At 45.3% G+C, this 25,011-nt stretch overlaps 1 protein-coding gene across 2 annotated transcripts in view; it reads right to left on the bottom strand.

Annotated features, from left to right (window-relative positions):
• Positions 1-4,629: 4,629 nt before the first annotated feature.
• The window catches only part of LOC115093663 (cytochrome b reductase 1-like), a 32,674-nt gene continuing 12,292 nt past the window's right edge, over positions 4,630-25,011 (bottom strand). For both annotated transcript variants that reach the window (XM_029605771.1, XM_029605772.1), the window contains exons 2-4: positions 11,679-11,887; positions 8,427-8,581; positions 4,630-7,727 (exon numbers count right to left, since the gene is read on the bottom strand). In XM_029605771.1, coding sequence (XP_029461631.1) covers positions 7,445-7,727; positions 8,427-8,581; positions 11,679-11,887 — 647 coding nt within the window. In that variant the 3' untranslated portion in view covers positions 4,630-7,444. The remainder of the gene's footprint in view (positions 7,728-8,426; positions 8,582-11,678; positions 11,888-25,011) is intronic.

Here is a 25,011-nt window from a genome sequence, read left to right as displayed (position 1 = left end):
GAGCAACCGCAGACCTTATATTGGGAGGTCTGTTATTCATAAATTTGCAAAAATTTATTGAAGGTAAATTAGCTTCTGTGTAACCCAGGCCTTCCCTAAATAATCTTTTCAAAGTAGTGAAAGGAAGCTCTCCAGCTATTTTTGGAAAGTTCACTATACGCAGGTTAAGATGCCTTATGTTGTTTTCCAAGGCTTCTAATCGCCTGGAACAAGCCATTTGTTCTCTTATCACAGCTGCATTTACAGCTTGAAGAGACTGAATTTTCTTTTCAGCCTCAGTAACTTTATTTGTGGATTCTGTGGCTTGAGACTGTACCTCCAATATACTCTGCTGAAAGTTATAATTCAAAGAATCCATTTTATTCTCAAGTCTCTTTATAGCTTGGCCTTGGCCTGCCATCAGATCCCACAGTGACTCAAGCGTCACTGCCTCCGGTCTTGGTGTAAAAGTCAGGGACTCACCCTCAACGACGGGCGGTATGATGGCCCGGGATCCATCTGGTAGCAGCCCTTCTCCTACTCCTCCAGGGTTTGCCACCGTCTCTGGATTCCTACAGGATACCACTCCGGCCAGGACCTCGCCTTCTCGGATGGCTTCCCTCGCTCGCGGCGTCTGCTCCGAATCGCTCTCCACCCCCCCCCCCGTCACTCCGGCCGCGTCATCAGCCTGCGACTGGGGAGAGATTCGGTCGGGGTCACGCTGCGCCGGAGGCGGCCTGGCGTCGGGGCTGAGGGACGCCTCATCCGCAGGAGCTCCCTGCTCTCTCTCGCAGGGGCTCACACCGGACTCCCCGGCTCCCTCCTCTAACTCCAGCTGGCGCATAAACCGCACGATGTTGAGCTGCCCCGGAGGTGGTAAGGATTCTGGTGGATAAATCCTTATTCTACCTTTTCTTTTGGATGGCATTTCTTATTAGGAAATCAAAATATTCTCGTTAGTACCAGAGCGTTGCATTCTGCGACCTGCCTATGCTGCCATCTTGCCTCCGAATCTCTAATCCATTTATCACTGCTGCTCATTTTTATTCTGGTGATTTTGCAAGGGTTGCTGTAGTACAAGGTGAATAGCTTGCTCCCACGGCCTCAAGTCCCTCGCTAGGACATTGTCCTTAACTTTGCGAGATTGCGCTTTGGCATGCCTAGAGTAATCCACATATGTTTTCATTTTGCATTTAACAGTGATGTCATGTTGCTAGAGAAGCACATCCGAGTTGTGATGGCTTCAGTCTCCTTTCAGTCTGAAGCAGTTTAGTTCATATAGATCAGCCAAAAAGAGCACTGGCTGGAGTGGAATAGTAGAGCTACGCAGAAACTGGTACAACACTTGCTGCCTGTTAGACCCAGTTGTAGAAACACTCTACAATGTTTTCTTGAGTATTCTCATGAAACGCTCAACTTTAGGGATGTTCATGCTTTTATTATTCATTTTGTTGGTGGGGGTTTTTGTTTTTAACTAGAATATTTTAGCACATGCTATTTTCAAGAGCACACAATACTAATATTTTAGGTTATATTAAAACAACAACAAAAAAATCCTTATCTGTAAAAAAGCCCCCCAGGCCCTCTCCCCCGGACTGGTACCCCCAGCCAGTGGTAGACCTGAGCAATAAGCCCCAGTCGCTCATGGTGCAATATTCCACTAGATCACCAGCTGACCTGAGGTTGGCACCATTTGGGTCAGCTGGTGCCATTTTAGAACTCAGAACTGGCAGAGCAGGAGCAATTAGCAATCACTCCTGTCCCATTTTCCAGCTCATGGATGGGGTAGAGTCTGGGACATGGGGAGAATGGGTGAGGCAAACAGTTTGTAAAATGAAACCAAACCAAAAAGGAACAAGACTTTGTTCATTTTTCTTTCATTTTAAAAATTAAAGAAACAAAATAGAAAATGTTGCTGGATATAAATAGCAATTACAAGCACCTGACTTCTTCCACAATTTAATCCTCTACCGCAGGGGCAGAAGAACACTATTTTGTTGGGGGGGGGGAATATAAACTGACCTCTGTCCCCTGCTCCCCCAAGTGCCCTAGTGGCTGATACCATGTGGGCAAAAGATGGAAGGGCCAACGGCTCCAAGGGTTGACCCTATTTTGCTTGCCTATGCTTTTTCCCCCCTTCTACTTGCCCCTACTCATCATGGTCACTGTCCTTAAGCTCAGAAGAAACACTCCCTCCAGATCGCTTGGTGCACATGCACTGCAAGGTCTAGTAACGAGATGTCACCATTTTGCAATATCTCAGCTTCCCTCCCTTCAGGGGCTGGGCACACTGCCTCTGCAGCAATCCCATGATGTAAATAATTGTTGGGCTCCACAGCACAGCTAGGTACATGTAGATGTGGGGGCCTTATAGGATCAATGCCCCTACTGCCACAATGATGCTTAAATGAGAAATACAGCCAACTATAAGTATCTTACTTACATTACTTTTTAAATGGTCATTCTCTGCCCAGGGCTTCCCAACTTGTCCTGGGGACCCCACAGCCAGTCAGGTTTTCAGGATATCCACAATGAATATGCATGAGATACATTTGCATATCATGGAGCCTGGTCATATGCGAATTAACTCATGTATATTCATTGAGATATTCTGAAAACCCATCTGGCTGTGGGGTCCCGGGACAGGTTTGGGAAGCTCTGTTCCATGCCCCAAAAAATAAATGCAAAAATTAGTGACCACCCAGATTTATGGCCTTTAAGCCAAGAAAATGCAGTTTATTACCAAATCATTTCTCAAAATTTATTTTGGGCTTAAGGGTAAAAATGAATTTGTTATTCCCAAATTAGCTTTAGGTTGTCTTTTTTTTTCACACAGATTAAAGTAGATAGTTCATTATTTATTCAGATTGTTTAGTAAAGAAGGACCTGGAACTTAATCTTTGCTCAAGGTCCCCCAACAGAAAATATGGCCCTGCCAGTACCACCAAAACTAGGACCAAAAGAGGGACTCACAGCACACGTGTCAACTCTGGGTCTGCCTGCCAGGCTGAGAAACAAGGAGCAGATCAAATGCAGAGAGGTTGGAACTTGAGGCTGAGAGAAAATGTGCGTGGCATGGTTCTGGTATCTGCATAGCTATATGTGAATCACACAGTCTGTATAGCTAGGGGAGCATAATATCTGATATAAGAGCAATTTATTTCAAATTCCATTTTTGTAATTTTCCATACAAAGACTAAATTCATCATATTTCCAAATTTGCCTATCCTGTATCAGAAAAATCCTATTTTATAAATGTGAAGAAAATAGCAAATGAACCATCATTTTAAAAGAGAAAAGATTTTTCTGTAATCTACCAAAAATGTTCAGTCAGTGTTGGTTTATTGAACACTGAATGTACTGGATTAAAAAAAAAAAAAGATTTGAACTCAAACTTTGCACAGCTAACTTTCCTAACAATCAGGTTCTAACCAAGCCAGGCATGTGTTGCTGCCGCATAAGCAGGAAACCTGCAGCAGGCGATTCTATCAAGATGAACAGTGCAGCACCAGGGGCAGAGGCAAAATAAAATTGAGCTTGGAGCATTAAGTTGGTGATTTATTGATGAAATTCGAATATGGGTTATGCTGGTATCAGCCCAGTTTTTTTCAAATCTGAAAGCAAAACTCAGCAAAAAATACTGGTGTATGATTATACTCTGAGTGCAACAGCCTGTGTTAATGGCTGCAATGCAAGTGATAGGAGACCAGAATTCTTTAAGAATAGTGCTCCTTCCTTTATGGTTTGCTATTATAGAAGGCTGGGGTTTTGCTTCTTTAGTTTGTGTGTGGTTGTTTGGCATATTAAACCTAAGAGAGAAAAACACCTTGGCAGGATTACTGACTTAGATGATTCAAGACAACTAGAACACGGTAAGGGAAAAATAGAAATAGTCAGTGATTGTCTGTGCTTTATTAAACTGGAAATGGGCTAGATCAATTGCATTTTTAATAGGCCATGACTTGGTGTTAGTACAAGTTAACATACAGCCTAGATAAAATTTGAGACAAAGTGACAAACAGACTTTCCAAGAAACAAACTCAGCATGGCTTGGGTTTTAGGATAGCTGATACCATAATCGGACAGACAAGAGTGATCTACAGCTTGTTTGTGCTATTTACCTGTATGTTATATAGTTTATAATACTGTAAGCCACCTTAAGCATCAACAGGAAAGGTGTGCTAAAGATCCAAAAAGAATTATGTGGAAGTATTTTGTAGCTATCCCATACACACACAGACCCCAATTATTTTGTATGGCTGCTATTTTATAGACATGTTTTCTCACAGCTTGTTTGATATTGCAGCTGTGGCCAACTGAATCCATTTCACAGAGAGCAGTTTTTTTATTTTAAAGATTATGCATGTAAAGCAAATGAAGTTGTGGTAACTGTTTAAACTCACCCAATGAGTACATTTGTGCTAAAGCTCAGTTTGAGAGAATTCTTCTTGTATACTGACATTTACCAGAGTCCTTTTTGCTGGACAGCTGCTGTAGGGGTCTGTGGATCTCTGTTAATCTGAATAACCCCAGTTTTCTTGTCTGGCCTCACCAAATATGAGAGAGTGGGCTGGAATATACACATTAGTTAATGGAACGGTAAGCTGGAAAATAGCTTTCTGATACATAAAAAAGCCAGAAAAATCAGGTTCTGTAATATAAACTTTAACTTTCTTTTACAAACAAAAAGGTTTCTCCTTCATGACATGCTTCCATATAAAAATGTTCACATTTAATCAGAAGATTTCATCTCTGCATTGTGCATTCATTACATAATCAATGTATACATTTCTTTTATCAATCTTGCATACTAATTACATACTCCATAACCGACTGGATTAGCGCTACCAGATACGGAAGCCTCTTAGCTATGCTCAAAATGTTAAATGGAGGGCCAGCCCTCTGGCTCAGGCTGCAGAGCAGCAGATTGGTTATTTTCAAATCTTCTGTTTGATGGGCCAGTGTAAGGAGAATGTTGCTGCCAATAACTGATTGTGCAACAAGGACCTTGGCTGCTCTGCCAGGGACACGCTGGCCTGATCAGCCTATTCCCAAGGGAGAGATAAGTCAGGCTTTGTGGTAGCAACTGTTTGACGACAACACAGGGATAGCAACTGCTATCGACGGTTGTAAACTGTTGGCAACGACACAGGGGAAACCATAGTGATCAACAATTTTCCTGACATGTATAAAATGCAGAGGGGTGGAACGGCAAGACAGGAGTCTTTTGGAGCGCCATCGTAGATGTACGATGTGCTGCAGATTCCCCTTCTTCGCCTAATCAATTGACCAGACTTCTCGCACAGACAGGCTGATGTATGAGGGGTGAGGAAACCTGAATATCCATGGACAGGTATGTGACTTTGTATATATGTATAGAACTGTAAGCTTTGAACCATGACATCATGTAAATAAATGATATCATAGAGAGTGTGTGGCAGTGCTTTTATTCTTGCTCCACACAGCCATATAGAGTCAGCTGTGCCATGATGGTGACAGACTTGATCCTGTGGAAAGAGGAAAAGATGACTGCCATTGTGCACACTGAGGGGGTTAAGACTTGGGAGTGACCTCCCTCCAGGCTTCCTGATCATCACGAGTACATGGGCTGCTAGGGCATACTGTATACAGGGGCAGGGGTAGAAACAAAAAAGAATTTGTAAAAGGGAATCAAAAACTACTTTTTAAAAAGTTAAGACTTAAATGTGGTATCTTTTTTATGTAGCTAAATATTTTAATTTACAAAAGAACACATTTAAAGCACTGAAAATATGTCTCTCATGTTTGTAGTTTGAAGCATCTATATAAAGTATAAAACTGATTAGTGCTATATTAGACAACATTGACATAAGAAAATTATTTTACTTTATACATGAAGTATTGCTTTTGTTGCGCTATTAGTAAAATGTGTTTATATTCCATCAGTTGTTGGTTTTTTTTAAGTATCTAGGCCTTTTTCCTGCAGAATTCATCACCTGAGTAAAAGGCAAAAAATAACTGGAGACGACAGGCCTGCTGTATTTTTCTCTTGTTACAAAAAAGGTATTTGGGCTGGAGTGGGGGATAAATGGTTTTATGCAGTACAAATTTATTCTTGTGTACAATTTCTGTACTACCACAAATGTTTCAGGGAATACAATTTTTGTTGATGCATTCCTCTGACAACATCGGAAATTAATTGACCATTACCAGGGATACCAGATGGCTTCCGTTCATCAAGGTCAGGCTAAGCCAGTCCTGGTTATACCACTATTGATGACCTGGAGCCATCTGCCAATCCTCCCATTATAGCAGAATGAATATTAATATACTGCAGGATTGGCTTTTTATGTCATCAGAAGCCTCAGATTTTAAAACACACGACAACAGATTCCCTATTTTGTATAAAGCTAACTATACTGTTCTTGCACCATTTGTTTACATGAGTAATGTTTTTAAAGATTTAACAGTTACAGTTTCCGTTGGAAATACTCTGTGCTCTAAAGCTTTGTTTGCAACATATTTTAAAAAACATGCTCCAGCTTATGTCATACCCAGTGATACACTCACTGCAAATGCAGAATTCTCATGAGGCCAACAGGATGTGGTGTTTCCATTCAGGACATAAAATACTATTTCCAGACATAAGTTCTTCAAGCTAAGATGAAAACCAACACATTACATAATCTGGAAATGTATCAGACACATTCTGCCTAGTTTACCATTAACATTATTTACTATTCTAAGACTTCAAAAGCAGAGAGCAACCAGCCCGTTTTAACGTAGCAGTGCTGCACTATGTGCAGGCTTCAAAATGCAAAATTCTGTTTTTCTCCTTGCTCTGTTTGCAGGGATAACTCCCAATTGTCCTTTCTGTTCTCTTCTAAAAATATTTTAAGACTCACACTTAAAGGGTGAATTTTATGCAATATCCATGTACGTATTGTAACTGTTTTAGAATTATTGAGTTGCTGATGCTTGTATTCCTGCTTCAGGGTGATGCTGAATTCCATTTCTGATAATGATCAGTGCAGAAGCACTATTATTTGCTCAAATTTGGAAAGGGGGAGGGGAACTAATGGGCTTTATGGTCTTTTATCTTCCCTCATATTCTGTTTCAATATTCTTATTTCTCCTTAGTTTTGAATAAAACTCCAAAGGAAGGCTCCTCAATTTGGCCTACTACAACTGCTGGCTTTCATTATTTAAAAATGTTTTTGGAATACTACCACTATTTTCAGGCATTTACTCCAAGATACTAGCTAATATTGCTGACAGATAAACTGCATCAATATACACACACAGTAGAAGTTTAATTTGAATAGCTAAAGTGACATTTTTCTTTTTGGCGATATTATTATGGTTATATTTCTGTATACAGTGCAGACTTCCTGGAGGCTGCTGATTTCATTTGGTATCCATGGATAATCTGCACAGGCACCACATAAAGCTAGATTCTGCAGCTTTCACTGGTCTGCCCTGCCCTTTACATGGTTGACCTTTGACCTGCCTCATCGAGACTGACATATCGTTTCCTGGCTGCTTCCCTGCTGAGCTCCCCTTCATAGTCTGCAGGAGTGGCACCCTCCTCGGCACCATTGGCCCTTTCTCCGTTTGGTGACAGAGTTTTCAGAGCCTGCTCTTGCGGACGCTTCCACTGCGGCTGGGTTACCATCCAGAAAACAAAGGCTCCGAAGATGAGGATAAAAACACCAAGAAAATTAACAAAGAGAGCCTCTGGTGGAGATCGGCTGTAGCCTGAGCCGGCTCTGTAAAATAAAAAAAAAGTTAGTAAGGACAAAGCTACTTAAACAATTCTGAAGGAAAGAGGGCTAAACAGCATCAGTAAGTGCTCTGTACTGAGATCCCCTTTAGCCTCTTGGAATCCACATACTGATATCCTGCTCTCATCTTTTTTAGTCACAAATGCCCCTTCCCCCCCCCCCCCCTCAGATTTACTCTGAAGAAATACACGATAAAAGATCTTTGCGACCACCAGCAGTTCAGCAAAGCCTGACCTGGAACTAGGGGCTACTGTGACCACCTTTCTCTAGGCATTACACTACCCACATTTCATGAAAATCTGTACAAAATTGTTTCTGCTCACATAAAATAATTTGCAATAAAGCCTATGGAATTAAATAAACCCAATTAAAAAACAAAACCGTAACAATATTACTCATTTAGCAAGACATCACCTTTTCACACGGCATCGTTACTGAGCTTTATTAAAGCCACCCTTTGCTATTCATTGATGCCTCAAGATGTGCTGAATGTGCTTCGGAGGACTGCGACACAACAGCTCGATTCTACTCAAGCCATCCCACAACCAACGATAACTTGCCACCCAAGTGCTAAGGACAGCAGTGAGCAAGAATGCCCCATGAAGAGACAGATTGTATTCATTTGTTAAAACACAACTCTATCAAATACAGGTTAGCTATTTAAATGAAACCACACATACTTACAGGGCAAATTTAAGTTTTTCTGTGATTCTCATAAGAGCTGTTGCAATTCCTGACCCGAAGATCAACAGCCCAGAAAATTTGTGCAGTGGTAAGAGCGCAGCTCTAACAGACATGGGAGCGTAGGGGAGGAGGTAGACCAACAATCCAAACAGGATCTAAAAGCAAAAAAGCAGAGGATTTATTGGTACTCAAAGGCTGTAAACATACAGCAGTATTTAAGCGTATTAAAAAATTCAGATTAACTTATGTTTTATGCTTTGAAAGCCTCTCCAGTTGCCTTCACACTTGGAAGAACCCAGAGTTTCACTGACCTGAGAGATTCTTTGCTTTTAAAGTTTAATTTTAGGAGAAACATTAAATATTATTGTTAATTTTGTGGGCTCAGCAATTACCTCCTCCTCAATCAGAACCAGGGTTGGGCTCAGGTGCCATGAACCTTCATTTGCAACAACCCAGGGGATTTTTTTTTCTCCAGTTTTATCTTTCTTCCCAGCCAATTCTCCGCTGGGGCCATGCACCAGGGCTCTTTCTGGAACCCTGCAATCATGGGCTCTAAACCCAACCACTAGATGTCACCGTTGTGTGATATGGTAATCACAAAGTGAGAGAGTACAAGCTCCCTACTCATCACATCACAACATACATAGGGAACCCTATGAGTTCATTTTTATAGCATTGACATTCACAATTTACTGTAATCTCATAACAATTTTGTCATCAATATTACCATTTATGAGCAGTGCTTAACATAATACATACACATCAATTTATCATTTTTATTAATTACATCCACTGATGTTTACAATAATTCAAAAACATGTGCAACCCAATATACAAAAATATACACATTTATTTAGCAGCAATGTATTAACATTTAAAACACATATACCCTACAATCACTCATCCACATACACTCCCCACCCATTAAAACCCCATCTATTCCCTTTTAATAGATGCACCATACATATTTCACTTAAAGTGCTTAACACAAATTCTTAAATCCTAAATGTATTCTTTCCACGGGAGTAGTTCACAATGTCCCAACAGGGATCCCCGTTTTGCCGCAGCTTCCTCAGGGGACAAATCACTCCCACTTCATCCGGAGACGACGAGACCCACCGGCCTTCCACCCTCCAGATTATTACACCTAAAACACACTTCCTCCAATTTCAATCACCAGCACCGTTGCACACCTTCTCAGTTATATCACCACCTCAAATATATCTTCAGCAATTCCTGGTATATTCTAATTGTTCCACTTATCATACAATCCACTTTATGTGTGCCTCACAAACAGCTTAGCAGGCACCAAGAGAATATCTCAATAATGAAAGCATAACAGCGTCCACCATCTTAACAGCAATCAATCCTTTTCAAAGTGCTGATAAATGGTAATATTGATGACAAAATTGTTATGAGAATACAGTAAATTGTGAATGTCAATGCTATAAAAATGAACTCATAGGGTTCCCTATGTACCATTGTCTGATAACCAGGACTCCCTCCCTCCAGGGGTTATGACTGCTACATCTGCAGTATCTCCGGTTCGGGCTAGCCCAGGGAGTGATTGGAATACAAATCCAGGTATTCTGCAACAATATAGTCCATATGATACCAGCCCTTTAGCCAGCTGAGGGACGGAGGGGGATAATTTGTATGTCTTTGAGCCTTGGTCACAAACAGCTCTTACAGATATGCAAACCTGAAGAGAGATTAAATGGGTAAAATTAGGAATTTACATGTGCAGAAAGTACCCTGGACAGCTTTTAATTTCAATCTGGATTTACATTTACCAACCCCCCCCCCAAAAAAAAAAAAAACTAGACAGTTTTGAAAGGTCATTTTTATGCCCCTCTATTTCAAAAGGAAGATTTTCTGTTCATAGTTTGGGCTGATTAGAGAGAAATGTTTGACTTTTCAGTAGATTTATAATTTAAAAAAATAAATTGGTATCCTAAATATTATATATACAGCAACTGCTTGGCCAACAGAAAGAAAGAAATGTTATGTACAATTTTTCCTGCAAGATTAATCATTGTCTTTCTAGTTGCAACTGCAGAAAACTGAATGCATAATTCTGTGATTCCAGTTTCTGGGACTTCCAGACATGGTGTGTGAATGAATGTAACGCAGCCAGTTTTATAAGTGAACGTCAGTCATCTGGATGAACATCAGCAGCTCTAGGCTCAGCTGCAGCAAACCCATCAGGCTGCCTAAGACTCAAACAGGGTAGATGTAGTATCTTGTGGTCCGGATTTAAGGTTTGCTCCTTTTAGTTTAAGGATTGTGTTCAGCATGAAGCACTCTCTCTTCACCGAGATTCATACTGCATTCAGTTCTTTGTGAGGAGTGTTTTAATTTAGGTTTTCTTTTAAGAGCGGATTTGTTTTCTTACTTCTGTTTTCTTACAGTCTCTTGATGAAACCATAAAAGAATTCTTAACTGAGCCAGATGCCATTTGCAAGCAGTGAAGAACAGTGGAAGGGAGAGAAAGAACCAGATTCTGAATAAAATAAATACACCAGCATTTTGGCGACTCAGCTCTTTTCTCAGTGGGGTTCAAGAGTAGGTTTAGATTCTGGGTTCCTTTTGGGTGCGGCTCTTTTCATCCATTGTAAAATGCTGTGTTTGGGAGTTAGATATAGATTCAAAATACCTAGCAGTACAGCTTTGAATTACTCACATCTTTCTATGCCCCGAGCTCCCAGCTCCTCTGAGATAAGATGCAGGCCTTAATCAACAGCCTGATCAAATATAGAATGCTGCGATGGACTGGATTAAAAGACAATGGTCCTTGTGAGAAATTGTACATATATAATATATATGAAAAAATGCGGTTTGCTAAAATTATACCTCAATAATTTGATATTTTGTAGGAAAATATTGAACTCCTTGACAATCAAGTATGAGCCAAAAAAGCATTTTGGGAGTTCTAGCTAGAGGTCAAGTGAAAGGAGACTAACAGAGTTTTCCAGAGAAGCATTAGTTACAGCCTTTTGCCATAATCCCTGTTTCATCAACCACTGTAGTAACAATAGAAATCACTGAAATCCCATTATTGCAGTCTCATACTATAAAAAGAGCTGATTTTTAAAACAGATGTCATTTCCAAAATCACAGCCACCCATGGTAAGCAAGGTGTTTACCCACGGATATCTTTACAATACCTGTAGTGGTCCTTCTTCAAATGTCTAGGGCACCTAGCCTTCTGCCTTACCAAAATATCAGAAAACAAAAACGGAAGAAACTGACCTGCAAGCCATACAATATCACCGCAGTCAGTCCGACCCAGCTGTGCATACTGTACATGTTGGGAATGTTCTTGCTGTTGTGAAAATCAAAGACAGCTACCAGAGACACAGTCGCAAGAGCCAGCACTATAATGTGCAACCCGGCATGGATACATTTCATTAGGAATTTACTGTAGTTCCAGGTCCAGGGCAGTCTGTACACAACAATGGCTGAAAAGAAAAAAAAAAGAAAAAAAAAAGTGTTTAATATAGCACAGTTCCAGATGATTATTCTTCTTGGCCCGGTAGTTCCTCCTTTTTCTTCGGAACCAAGGCTGAGATTCTGGTGCCATAAGTCTGCTTTTCTCCCACAGTTCCTAATCAGGCCTTTGTAATAACTGCCCTGAGGCTGGATGCCATGCACTAGAGCTCCTTCCAGAACCCTGTGCTGTGCTATAAATCCACCTACCAGGTACTGCCTTTAACAATGACCGACTCCCCCTGCCCCCAACCACAATAGGCTGGGAACGCCGCCTCCAGTGCATTTTCAGCCCCGGTTGACCCAGGGAGTAAAAGGTCCAACTTGAGCTAAGGTCCTTCTGCATGGCAGTGCACAACACTGCTACTGGAGCCACTGGGTTGGCCAGGTTACTTTTCAAGAATACATTTAAGAATCCTGTATGCCTTGCAGGAAACAGACATGCTACGAGTGAACTAAATGAAACAGCATAGGTCTCTCATAAGGATCAGCAGACTACCATAGTCAATTCACAATATTTTAGGCTTAATTCAGGCTCAGATTCTAATTTATTTATTCTACCCTATTTGCTTTATTTAATGACAGTTCTAAAAGACTCATATTGTACCATACACATGGATATCGCACCCCTGAGATTATACCTGCTGATTAATATTGACTATGCTTGACCTCCTGCTGTACCTTAAACAAAATGTTGAGATTACTTACCTGATAATCTCCTTTTCCTTAGTGTAGACAGATGGACTCAGAACGAATGGGTATAGTATATGCGTGCTAGCAGTTGGAGACGGATCTGACGTCAGCACGGGCGTATATATACCCCCACAGGAAGCGTAGCAACTTACTAATCTTCCTTGCAAAAGCTGTTATGGATGTGTGTACTGACGCTCAGTGAAAAGTGAAACAGAATTCCCCTGACCGATTGATAGTAGCTGGAGACGCCAGCATTCCCAACCGGAAGGCGTTGACACCTGGTAGAGTGTACGCTCTTATGGAAACAGAGGACATGGCTTACCTTGAATCGGTGAAATCCATGTACACAGGCAACTGGGCGGGATGCTGAGTCCATCTGTCTACACTAAGGAAAAGGAGATTATCAGGTAAGTAATCTCAACATTTCCTGGCGTGTAGCCAGATGGTCTCAGAACGAATGGGATGTACAAAAGCTTTACTCCCAGCCTGGGCGGGAGGCTGCCTGAGGACCATGTAGTACCGCCCTCGCAAATGCTGAGTCCTCCCTGGCCTGGACATCCAGACGGTAGAACCTGGAGAAGGTATGGAGGGAGGACCATGTCGCCGCTTTACAGATTTCTGCAGGCGACAGCATCCTGGATTCCGCCCAGGATGCCGCTTGTGCTCTGGTAGAATGAGCCTTGACCTGTAGAGGCGGAGACTTCCCGGCCTCCACGTAAGCTGCTCTGATAACTTCTTTAATCCAGCGGGCGATGGTGGGCCGAGAGGCCGCTTCCCCTCGTCGTTTCCCGCTGTGCAGGACGAACAGATGGTCTGTCTTTCGTAGTTCTTGTGTCACTTCCAGATATCTAGGCAGCAGTCTGCCTATGTCGAGATGGCGTAGCAAACGTCCTTCTTCAGATTTCTTCAAACCTGCCGTGGTAGGCAAGGATGTAGTCTGATTAAGGTGAAACTGTGAAACCACTTTAGGTAAAAAGGAGGGAACCATGGAAAGATGGATAGCCTCTGGGGTGATTCGCAGAAAGGGATCACGGCAGGACAGTGCTTGTAGCTCTGAGACGCGGCGTGAGGAACACACCGCCAATAAGAACACCATCTTCAAGGTTAGAGAACGGAGAGACAGGCCCCGAAGGGGTCTGAAGGTGGATCCCGTGAGGAAATCCAAAACAAGGTTGAGGTTCCATAAAGGTACGGGCCACTTCAGTGGCGGACGAACATGCTTGACTCCTTGCAGGAAGCGAGAAACATCTGGGTGCTTGGTGATGGTCTTGTCATCCCTCCTGGGGCCATAGCAAGACAGCGCAGCCACCTGAACCTTGATGGAGCTGAGGGAGAGACCCTTCTGAAGTCCATCTTGCAGGAAATCCAACACAATAGGGATTGTGGTCACATGTGGATTGGTGCCATGAGTGTCGCACCATGCTTCAAATACTCTCCAGATCCTTACATAGGTGAGGGATGTGGAAAACTTGCGAGCTCGGAGGAGTGTATCTATCACAGGCTCCGAGTAACCCCTTTTCTTCAGTCTAGCCCTCTCAATGGCCAGACCGTAAGAGAGAATTGAGCTGGATCCTCGTAGAGGATGGGACCTTGACGTAGAAGGTCCCGGAGAGGAGGCAGGGGAAGGGACTCCCCTGCCAGTAGTCTTCTCATGTCCGCGTACCAGGGTCTTCTTGGCCAGTCTGGTGCCACTAGAAGAACTAGGCCCCGGTGTTTCTGAATCTTGTGGATGATGGCGCCCAGCAGAGGCCACGGAGGAAAGGCGTATAGCAGAGTCCCTGGAGGCCACGGCTGAACCAGGGCATCGATTCCGTGGGAGAACAGATCGCGCTTGCAGCTGAAGTATCTGGGTACTTGAGCATTGGACGTCCGCCAGTAAATCCATGTCCGGAATCCCCCAGTGATCCACAATCATCTGGAAGGCTGTGGGTGACAGCTGCCACGCTCCAGGATTTAGACGTTCTCTGCTGAGGAAGTCTGCCGTGGTGTTGTCCTTCCCGGCAATGTGGACGGCGGAGATGTCCTGAAGATGCGCCTCTGCCCAAACCATCAGTGGGGCGATCTCCAGAAATACTTGTCGGCTTCTGGTTCCGCCCTGACGGTTGATGTATGCCACCGTGGTGGCGTTGTCGGACATCACTCTGACTGCTCTGTTCTTCAGTCTGTGAGCAAATCGAAGGCATGCCAATCAGACTGCCCGAGTCTCTAGACGGTTGATGTTCCACGCTGACTCTTCTCCGCGCCACCGCCCTTGTGCGGTGAGTCCTTCGCAGTGTGCTCCCCAGCCGCTCAGGCTGGCATCTGTGGTGAGCAGAGTCCATGTGGGGGAGGACATCCTCGACCCCTTGCTCATGTGGTCGGACTGCAGCCACCACCGTAACTGTGTCCGGACTCTGGCAGGCAGAGGTAGGTGCGTGGAATAGTTCCGTAGGCGAGGGCTCCAGCGAGAGAGCAGGGAGTGTTGTAGAGGTCTCATATGGGCTCTTGCCCAAGGTACCACTTCCAGGGTGGATGCCATGAGACCAAGAACCTGCAGATAATCCCAAGCTATGGGCCGACTGGCTCCCATCAAGTACTGGATATGCGTCTGAAGTTTCAACCTTCTCTTGGTAGTGAGACTGACTGTGTCTGCCTGCGTGTCGAACTGTACTCCCAGGTATTCCAGTGACGGGGAAGGCTGTAGGCAACTCTTGCTGAGGTTGATTACCCAGCCCAAGCTTTCCAGAAGGGCGATCACTCTGTCGGTTGTCCGATGACTCTCCTCTCGAGATTTCGCCCTGATCAGCCAAATCGTCTAGGTAAGGATGGACCAGAATTCCTTCCTGCCTGAGGGCCGCTGCTACCACGACAACCACCTTGGTGAAGGTCCGCGGTGACGTGGCCAATCCGAAGGGCAGAGCCCGGAATTGGAAGTGGTGACCCAAAACCTTGAAGCATAGGTAGCGCTGATGATCCGGATGGATCGGAATATGCAGGTAGGCTTCCGACAACGACAAGTCTAACGCCGAGAGGAATTCTCCTGGCTGTACTGCGGTCTTGACGGAGCGCAGAGTTTCCATGCGAAACCTCAGGACCCGTAAGTATCGATTGACGGACTTGAGGTCCAGTACAGGCCGAAAAGTGCCCCCTTTCTTGGGTACCATGAAATAAATGGAATAGTGTCCAGAATTCACTTCCCAGGCAGGTACTGGGATGATAGCGTTCAAGGACAGGAGCCTCGCCAAGGTAGCTTCCAATGCTGCCTTCTTGTGTATGAGACATGACGATTCCACAAACTTGTCCGGAGGGAGATGATGAAAGTCCAGATAATATCCCTCTCGGATAATGGCGAGGACCCACTGGTCCGACGTGATCTCGACCCATCTGGGGTAGGTTAACCTGCCCCCTATGGCTCCGTCCCCCAGATGAATCGGCGGATTCTCATTGGGAGGCGCGGCCGGGACCTGAGCCCGGGCCTGCTCCCCTCTTGCGCTGCTTGGTCCGAAAGGACTGATTCCTGGCCTGAGGACGTGGTGCCTGGTAGCGACTCCTGTAAGGAACAAAGCGCTGTGAACTCCTGCCCCTGGAGGGCCTTGGAAAGGCTCGCTGGCCCCTTCTGAACCGATCTTCCGGCAGTCTAGGCACTGGAGAGGCACCCCATGTACTGGCCAGTTTATCAAGGCCGCTGCCAAATAGGAAAGAGCCCTTAAAGGGCAATCTGGTGAGGCGTGTCTTTGAAGGCGCATCAGCCGACCATCTCCGGATCCAGAGCTGCCTCCTGGCGGCTACGGAGGATGAGATCCCCTTAGCTGTTGTCCGGACTAGGTCTGATGCAGCATCCATGAGGAACGAAAGAGCTGACTCCATGTCAGCTGCTGGAGCGTTGTTCCTAACCTGTGACAAACAGGCACACGTCACCACTGTGCAGCAGGTCGCGATCCGCAAAGATAGAGCTGCCACCTCAAAGGTCTGCTTCAGAATGGCGACCAGTCGCCGGTCATGAGGCTCCTTGAGGGCCGTCCCCCCCTCAACTGGAATGGAAGTGCGCTTGACCACAGCGCTAATCAAGGCGTCCACCTGAGGGCACGCCAGCAGGTCCTGGATAGCCGGTGCCAATGGGTACATGCCCGTCAGGGCCCGGCCCCCTTTGAAGGAAGCCGCTGGTGCCGCCCATTCTAAATCTATCAGTTGTTGTGCTGCTTGCAAGAATGGAAAATGGCGGGCTGTAGGACGAAGACCTTCCAGCAGGGGGTTCTGCGCAGCGGGTACCATAGCGCTGGGACCTGTAATATCCAACTCCGCCAGACACTGAGACACCAGGTCGGAGAGATCCTCCTTAGGGAAGAACCGCCTCATGGTTCTATATGGCTCAATCCCTGGGGGAAGTTCCCCCTTGTCCGGGAGTTCGGACTCATCCGGTGAAACCTCCTGGTCTGACTGATCTGGACTGTCCAGCGGTGGGAGGACCCGCTCACGATAAGGGCGTGAGGGTCCAGGAACAGGATCCGCAGGAGCCGCCACCGCAGCGGCAGCCGCAGCAGCCACCGCAGTCGCAGCCACCGCAGGATCCGCAGGAACAGCAGGAACCGCAGGGCCTGGACGGGAAGCCGTTTGCATCTGTACAAAGGCATGAATCCCCTTAAAGAGATCCACCCAGGAAATGGAAGCAGCCTCTAATCGCCGGGGTACAAGATCCCCCGGGATTCCTGATTGGTCGAGACTGCCCGCTAAATCCGGGGTAGCCCCTGGGGTACTGTCAGCAAATCGTGGCTGAGACTGGCCCTGGCCCGAGGGTCCCACAGCCTCCTCACATTGGGCACATAGGGAGTCTGGCTCTTCACTGTGCGTGGCTCTAAGCTGGCATGCAGAGCAGAGGCCAAGGGCTTTAATGCCTTAGGCAGGCGGCGCCGCCACTGAAGACGCTGAGGCGTTCAGTTCCATGGAAAAGTATGCGCTGAATGAGAAGCGGCAATAATATATGCTTAATAGAACAGGCGCACAATAATAATAGTATGCGGCAGCAATATGCGCTTAATACAACAGGCGCACAATAATAGTATGCGGCAGCAATATGCGCTTAATACAACAGGCGCACAACAATAATAGTATGCGGCAGCAATATGCGCTTAATACAGCAGGCGCACAATAATAATAATATGTGGCAGCAATATGCGCTTAATACAACAGGCGCTTAACCATAATAATATGCAATATGTTCTCAGCAATAGGCGGCCATGAAAACAGCTCAATTGTATGCAATATGCTCTCAGCAATATGCAGTTAGCAATACACGCTCTATGGCTTTAAATAGGCTCTCAGCAATAAGCGGTTAGCAATACACGCTCTATGGCTTTCAATAGGCTCTCAGCAATAAGCGGTTAGTAATACCCGCTCAATGGCATTCAATAGTCTCTCCGCAATAAGCGGTTAGCAATACACGCTCAATGGCATTCAATATGCTCTCAGCAATAGGCGGTTAGCAATACACGCTCAGTGGCACTCAATATGCTCTCAGTAATAAGGCAATATACGCACAAGGAGGAATAGAGCCGCGCCTATTACGGGCGCTCAATACCTGAACAAGGCCCACAAAATGGCGCCCTCCACGGCGTGCCACACCGCCGATCCTCTGTTCCTCGGAGACCAGAAATAAGAGATGTACGCCTTACCTGATCCTCGGCGCTTCCCGGCTGGAACCCGGGCGGTCTCCGGCTGCGGGGGGAGAGGGCAAGTACCTTCACCGCCGCATTTGAGGATATGCACCCGCTGCCTCGTCCACGCCGGGACCGAGGCGCCTCGTATGCCTCACCCGAACCTCGCCCGGGGGCTATGTCCCTGCTGCGATTCGGCCACCGGACCGAGGACTTAGACCTCCGGGGGATCACGGAAATCACCCCGGGAAACTACAACTAGAAGTTGAAAGAAAGTAGAAAATAGAAAATAGAAAGTAGATTTGGAAAACACGCTCAACGAGCGTGCAGGCTCTCCAAACTGCTTTGGAGACGGAAATTACTAAGTTGCTACGCTTCCTGTGGGGGTATATATACGCCCGTGCTGACGTCAGATCCGTCTCCAACTGCTAGCACGCGGATACTATACCCATTCGTTCTGAGTCCATCTGGCTACACGCCAGGAAAGGTGCCGTTACTATGCACTCTGTTTACCCAACCTACTATGCACCCATTGTAATCCTAACCTGTTGTAACATACTTTGAACTCTCCCATTGGAAACGCATGATATAAATAAGCAATAATGATATGATGATGAAGTGGAAAAAAAAAAAAAAAGAGGGCTTTTATTGCCTCTAATCACTAAATGGCATTATACATTCCCCTACGCAGAGGACAGGAAGAGTATTTGCCCTCCATTCAGCTTGTACAGCTGAGCTGAAGAGGTCAGCAAATAGCACAGAAAACCCATCAGTTTATGACTTCATAAACTCCCTGTTCATACTCTGGTGCTATGCCAGGTCAGACTAGGAATAGAAAATGTGCAGCTCCTTTTGACTGTGCATAACTGAAACCACTGCCATACTGCCTATATTTAGTATTTTGGTTTGCTGAAGTCTCAGTTTCTAAGCCCCTGTCCCTATTTCTGGTTATTTTGAAAGAAGACATTTCTTCATCATTAATGGTACACATCCAGGATTCTTCTCTCTTTTATCTTTAGAAACAATTAGCGTCCTTGTACTGAATAAAAAATACCACATGCTGCTTTGAAGTGTAACAATTGGAATTAACAACCTTAAAAACATCCATGGGCCGAGGGAGATTGATGGGTTCAATTAAGCTAAAAGTTCTGAGGTGACTATAAAGGATTTACCTATACAGCTCAGCAAAAGTGTGATCTACAGCAGAAAAAGGTGACCTCAAGGACAACTGTTTCTCATTTGTTCCCCACACAAGTTGAGATAAGGTGTGTTCCAGAGGGATATGCTTGAGCACTGGAAGGTAATGGCTGCATGAAATTTAAAATTTCCTGCTTGCCAACCAAGAACCAACACTGATGACTTTGTGGTCTGATCTCTCTGCTGGAAGATTTCTGTAAGTCAACCAAAAAAAAGGGGTGGAGTGCATAAAAAATCTGCATAAACCTGGTAACACTAGAGGCACATGCGGAGAAGTCGCACCAATGTAGAATGCACCGTTACATCAAAGCAAGAAGGCTGATCTATATTCTGACTACTGAAATATTGCCTTTACTGTATAATTTGTATCACCTGAGTTGGGCAAGTCACTTCACCCTCCATGGCCTTGGTACAAACTTAGGGCCGTTATTTACTAAGCATTTTTCCCATAAACACATAATGGAAGAAAACCTTTAGTAAATGGGCCCCTTAGATCCTGGTTTACTAAGGCTTTTCTATTATTCTTTTTCTATGGGAAAAATGCTTAATAAATAAGGTCCTTGAATGTAACTCACTTTGAGCCACCAATGAAAAGGCAGAAGCTAAATGCAAAAATAAAAATAAAAAAACAGTTGCGGCCTACATACTAACCTGCAATAATCCCGCCTGTAACCAATGGCAATTTTCAAAAGCCATTTACCCATGCAAATGGTTACTTAGGTGAGTAAAAGGGCGATTTGTAAACTGCCCATCCAGTAAGCGGTTAAAAGGAAGCACATTGTTCCACCACAGACACACTTTTACCCACATTTTTGTGGCGGTGTTCCCACAGCAGGGTTAGGCTGGGAGAACTGTGCATGTTTTTGAGGGAAACAATACCCACAGAAAAGAAAGTGCAGATCTCTGTGGGAGTTTTTCCCTTGGGCAATTCTCAAAGGAAAAGTATGTGCGTACTTCCCCCGGGAGAACTGTTGCAGAATTTGTGGGAAAATTACCTGTGGACCATGCACCTGCCCGCAGTTTTGAAAACTGCCCTCATTATATAATAAGGTAATGAGATACAGAATGTGGCACTAAAATAGCTATATTACAGCGAGCACAGCTAGTTTAGCACCATTGTGCTTTTCATCGCCCTGGATCCCCATGCTAACTAACGGGCCGATACAGTAAAAATCGCGGGAGAGCTCTCCCGGCGCGCGCATAGGACACTCTCCTGTGTGCGCGATACAGTAAATTAATTTATTTAAATTAGGGTCCGCGGCAAAAAGAGGTACTAGGGACACTGGCGCATCCCTAGCGCCTCTTTTTGGACAGGAGTGGCGGCTGTCAGCAAGTTTGACAGCCGACGCTCAATTTTGCCGGCGTCTGTTCTCGAGCCCGCTGACAGCCACAGGTTCGGAAACCGGACGCCGGCAAAATTGAGCGTCCGGGTTTCAACCCGCAAGCCCATTTTAAATGTTTATTTTTACTTTTTTTTACTTTTTTTTAACTTTTGGGGCCTTCGACTTAATATCGCCATGATATTAAGTCGGAGGGTGCAAATTAGCGCCTACCTTTGGGTAGGCGCTAATTTCTTAAAGTAAAACGTGCGGCTTGGCTGCACATTTTACTTACTGTATCGCGCGGGAATACCTAATAGGGCCATCAACATGCATTTGTAGGCGCTATTAGGTTTGGGGGGTTGGACGCGCGTCAAAAACGCGCGTCCAACCGTGGGTTAACAGTGCGCTCCACCAGAGCGCACTGTACTGTATCGGCCTGCAAGTGTGGTAGGGATGGAACGTGCCCCTACTGTCTCTCAGTCTCGCCAATCCCCCTCCAGACAAACCTCCCACCCCCATACACACACACTTCTGACACCCCCTGACAACCATAATCGTCCCCCCCCCCCCCCCAAGTCTACCCCCTTTCTGGGATCCTCTCAATGCCAACCTGAACCTCCATGTTCACTGGAAAATTCAAGATGGCACTGGAGATTTTTTGTTTGGGGGTGGTGGGGGAATTGTTGAGGCTGTTTCTTGATGTAGGGAAGGGTTCTGGAAAGGGAGGGAGCCTGGGGACAGGCTCCACCTTGCCCTCAAGGTTGAATGGTTTTATGCCGATCCTGCCATGCAGAATCATTTAACTACACCTAGGACCCTGGCGCTTTCTCTAGCACAAGTTAGAAATAGCAGATAATGGCTAAACAGCTCATTACCACCATATGTGGCCATGCTGAAATGTAACATTCTTACATTATATTTAGTATGACCATCTTAGTGTAATTTTAGCCCAACAACAATTTATTCACACTGCATATATGCATTAAACTAGGGTTGTCAGCTTTACCACAGACCAGGACTGGACACTCAAGGACTGGAAAAGGGGAAGAGATGGTAACCCCCCCCTCATTTGCATAAATTTTAGACCCTGCTAGTGAAAGTGAACTATCTAAACAGTGTTATTTATGTATGTATTAAAGGGCAATAATGAGCTGATGGGCTGTACACAGGCAACAGTTTCTCTTCCAGCCTTTCAAGGCACCCTGCCACTCAGCTGCTCCCCATTTCATATCGTGGATTATTAGGGGATAGCGGAGGGAACAAACTTTCTCCTCTCTTACTCACAAACACATGCTCCCTCTCTCTCACACTTGATCTCAGAGGGTAAGAAACATTCTGGGCAGGAAGGAAGGGAAATAGAGGGAAGCTAGGGATGTCGGGAGGGGTAGACAACTACCCAAGGTGCCAGCCCCCGGGGACACTAAGACATCTCATCAGGGGCTTGAGCACCAGTGCTGCATGTCTCCATTGCAGTGGAACAAGCTGGCCAGTCATGTTAATAAGGAGGTACTGCCCCCTCCCCTAATGGCCAGCCATGCTACCCACACTGCTTGGGGCATTGGGCAACCCAGCAACAGGCCAATGTGGAGCAGGAAGATTATAGGTGGGGGGAGGGGAGACAGTTTGGGAAAGGGAAAGGGCCAAGAAGGGGGTTCAGGCACGGAGAGAGGGACTACTGCTGTACATTATGGGGCCGATGCAATAAAAGTGCATGGAAAACAGGTACTCATATTGAGGCACCGTTTTCCTAACGCACATCCATCCACCTCTCCTGGGCACCTGATGCAATGTTAATGAAATGCCACATGTTAGGACAAAGGCAGTAAGGCACTTCTTTACAGGACTGAAAATGTAAACTGGTAAATTTTTAATATCTCAAAGGATTGGTAACTGCAACAAAATGCATGGAACTTCTCTGTGGTGTCCATTTCATGAGAAATCCCCTGCTCCTACCACAGTATATTTATTGGCATCGGATGCCCAGGAGACATGCTGCACATGAGTTAGGAAAATGGCACTCATAAATTGAGCGTCTGTTTTCCTAACCTGATTGCCATCTTTTTTTTTCTCCTGATGCTGCTTTCTGTGGTTCCTTCTACTTAGTATCGCGACTTTATTAAGTAGGAGCAACCACAGAAAAGCAGTAATTTTTCCTTTTATGTGGACGCTTGGGGCGCATCAAGACAATGCCAACTCTGGGGCTGGCATTTTTTGTGCATTAAAACGTGCACGTCAGGTGCATGGTGATTTTTTGCAACAGCTAATAGCTTCATTTATATGGCATTTACATGCGATGAGCACTAGTAGCAACACAATGTGTTAATCTCATTATTGCATCGGGAGTTATTCTACCATGTCAAGCTGTGCACTAGGCTAAGCGCACTATATTGCATCGGCCCCTATATGTTTTTAACACCAGGTAACTTACAAATTGCTAAGGGACAAGGTGTGGGTCCAGAGTGAAACCTGAGGGAGGAAAGGATAGTCTACAGAGTGACTTCCAGACAGCTATTGGCTGGACTGAGTATGAGATCAATCCCTCCATGCCCTCCTGTATCTCAACCATCCCATGCTTCCCATCATATCATTGACTCTGTTCACTGTCTCTCTTTTCTCCCCAGCCTGTACCTCTGTCTGTCAGTCCACCTTCTCCCCTGTGCCTATGTCTCAATAGGTCTCATTGGAGCTCCTATCCTGGATCCTGGCCCAGCATGCTGTGAGGGAGGGGCTGGGATCAAGAGGGCCATTGCTCAGACATCTAAGTAGCCACTAGAAACTGAGGACTGTGCTGAACCCCGCCTCCTCAACCTATGCCATCCAAGCACAGCACACATGAGAGAGAGGGGATTGGACCCAGAGAATTTCTGTTGTGGAGATCTGCAGAACCACTGGGAGCTGAAGGCTGTGCCCCGCCTCCTTTCCCCATGCTGTCGAATCACAGCATCAGGCAGGGATACAGCACCACTCTCCTCTGATAGAGGGTGAGAAAGGCAGGGTCGGAGCCTAGGTAAGAGGCTGTGGGAGATAGGAACAGCAACCTGCAAAACCAGACTTTTTGTGTCTGGTCAATACTTCTGACTGGATGCTGCACTCAATGCCTGAAAACCTGGCTGTCCCGTCCAATACCGGGCAGTTGGCAACCATTTGTTAAGCACATTCAACGCTCATGTGCAAAATAATGCAGGTTAGCACATAGGACCCATAAAATGGTTCTATAAAGCAAGTTTGCTCACCTGTAAACAGGGCTCTCCGTAGAAGGCAAGATGAACTAGCTATGACATGTGGGTGATGACATCTAACAGCACTGAATGAACCCATCTCTCAGAGCTCTGGAATAAGTTTACTGAGCATGCATGATGGTTCTGTGCACACGCTGCTTCATGAGCCTATTATCAATTTCAAAGCTTAATAAGCTTTAGCGAGGCAGTCAACTAACTCTCCAAGGAGGCGGCCAGGAAATAAGCATGGCCAATTCATCCTGCTGTCTACAGATAAATCAAACTGGCGTTCTACACCAACAAGCAGGGCTGAATTACTCAAGTTGACAATTGTATAGCAGAGCACATACCAAATAATAGCCCGGTCCTACTAGTGGAGTATGGACTACTGGGAGAATAGGCTGTGCAGAATTGCATTCCTAAAACTACTGTCATCTCTCCACACGGGATGTGAAGGTGTGCACAGAAGACCAAGCTGAAGCTTTGCAGATTACTTCAAATTGAGGAGGCCCTTAGGTGACCCACTGAAGTCACCATGGCTCTCACTTGATGAGCCTCGATAGAGTTGGTGATCTGAATACCAGCTAGAATATAGCAATGTATGATGCATGATACAGTTCATGAGCCAATTTGACAGGTTTTTTGGCAACTTACACTCTTAGGAGGTAATTTTAAAAGGATTTACTCGTGTAAATGTAAAAATATCAGGCCGATACAGAATGGTGCGCTCGGCCGAGCGCACTGTTTAGCAACATGCTATTATTACCCCTTATACTGTAAGGGGTAATAGCACGTGGAAAACACATGGCCAACCCCCCCGAAACTAATAGTGCTCATCACATGCAAATACATGTTGATGAGCCTATTAATCACCCACGATACAAAAAGTAAAATGTGCGGCCATTTTACTCTCAGAAATTAACGCCTGCCTATGTTTTCTTGAATTCAGATATTGTTTTTGTCTCCACCACTTCCACTGGGAGACTGTTCACACATCCATCGTCCTCTCTGTAAAGAAATATTTCCTAAGATTACT

Source organism: Rhinatrema bivittatum, chromosome 6 (assembly GCF_901001135.1).
Source record: "Rhinatrema bivittatum chromosome 6, aRhiBiv1.1, whole genome shotgun sequence".
NCBI lineage: Eukaryota > Metazoa > Chordata > Amphibia > Gymnophiona > Rhinatrematidae > Rhinatrema > Rhinatrema bivittatum.
The sequence above is the reverse complement of the archived record's forward strand: the minus strand, read 5'-3'. Positions and strand labels throughout refer to the sequence as shown.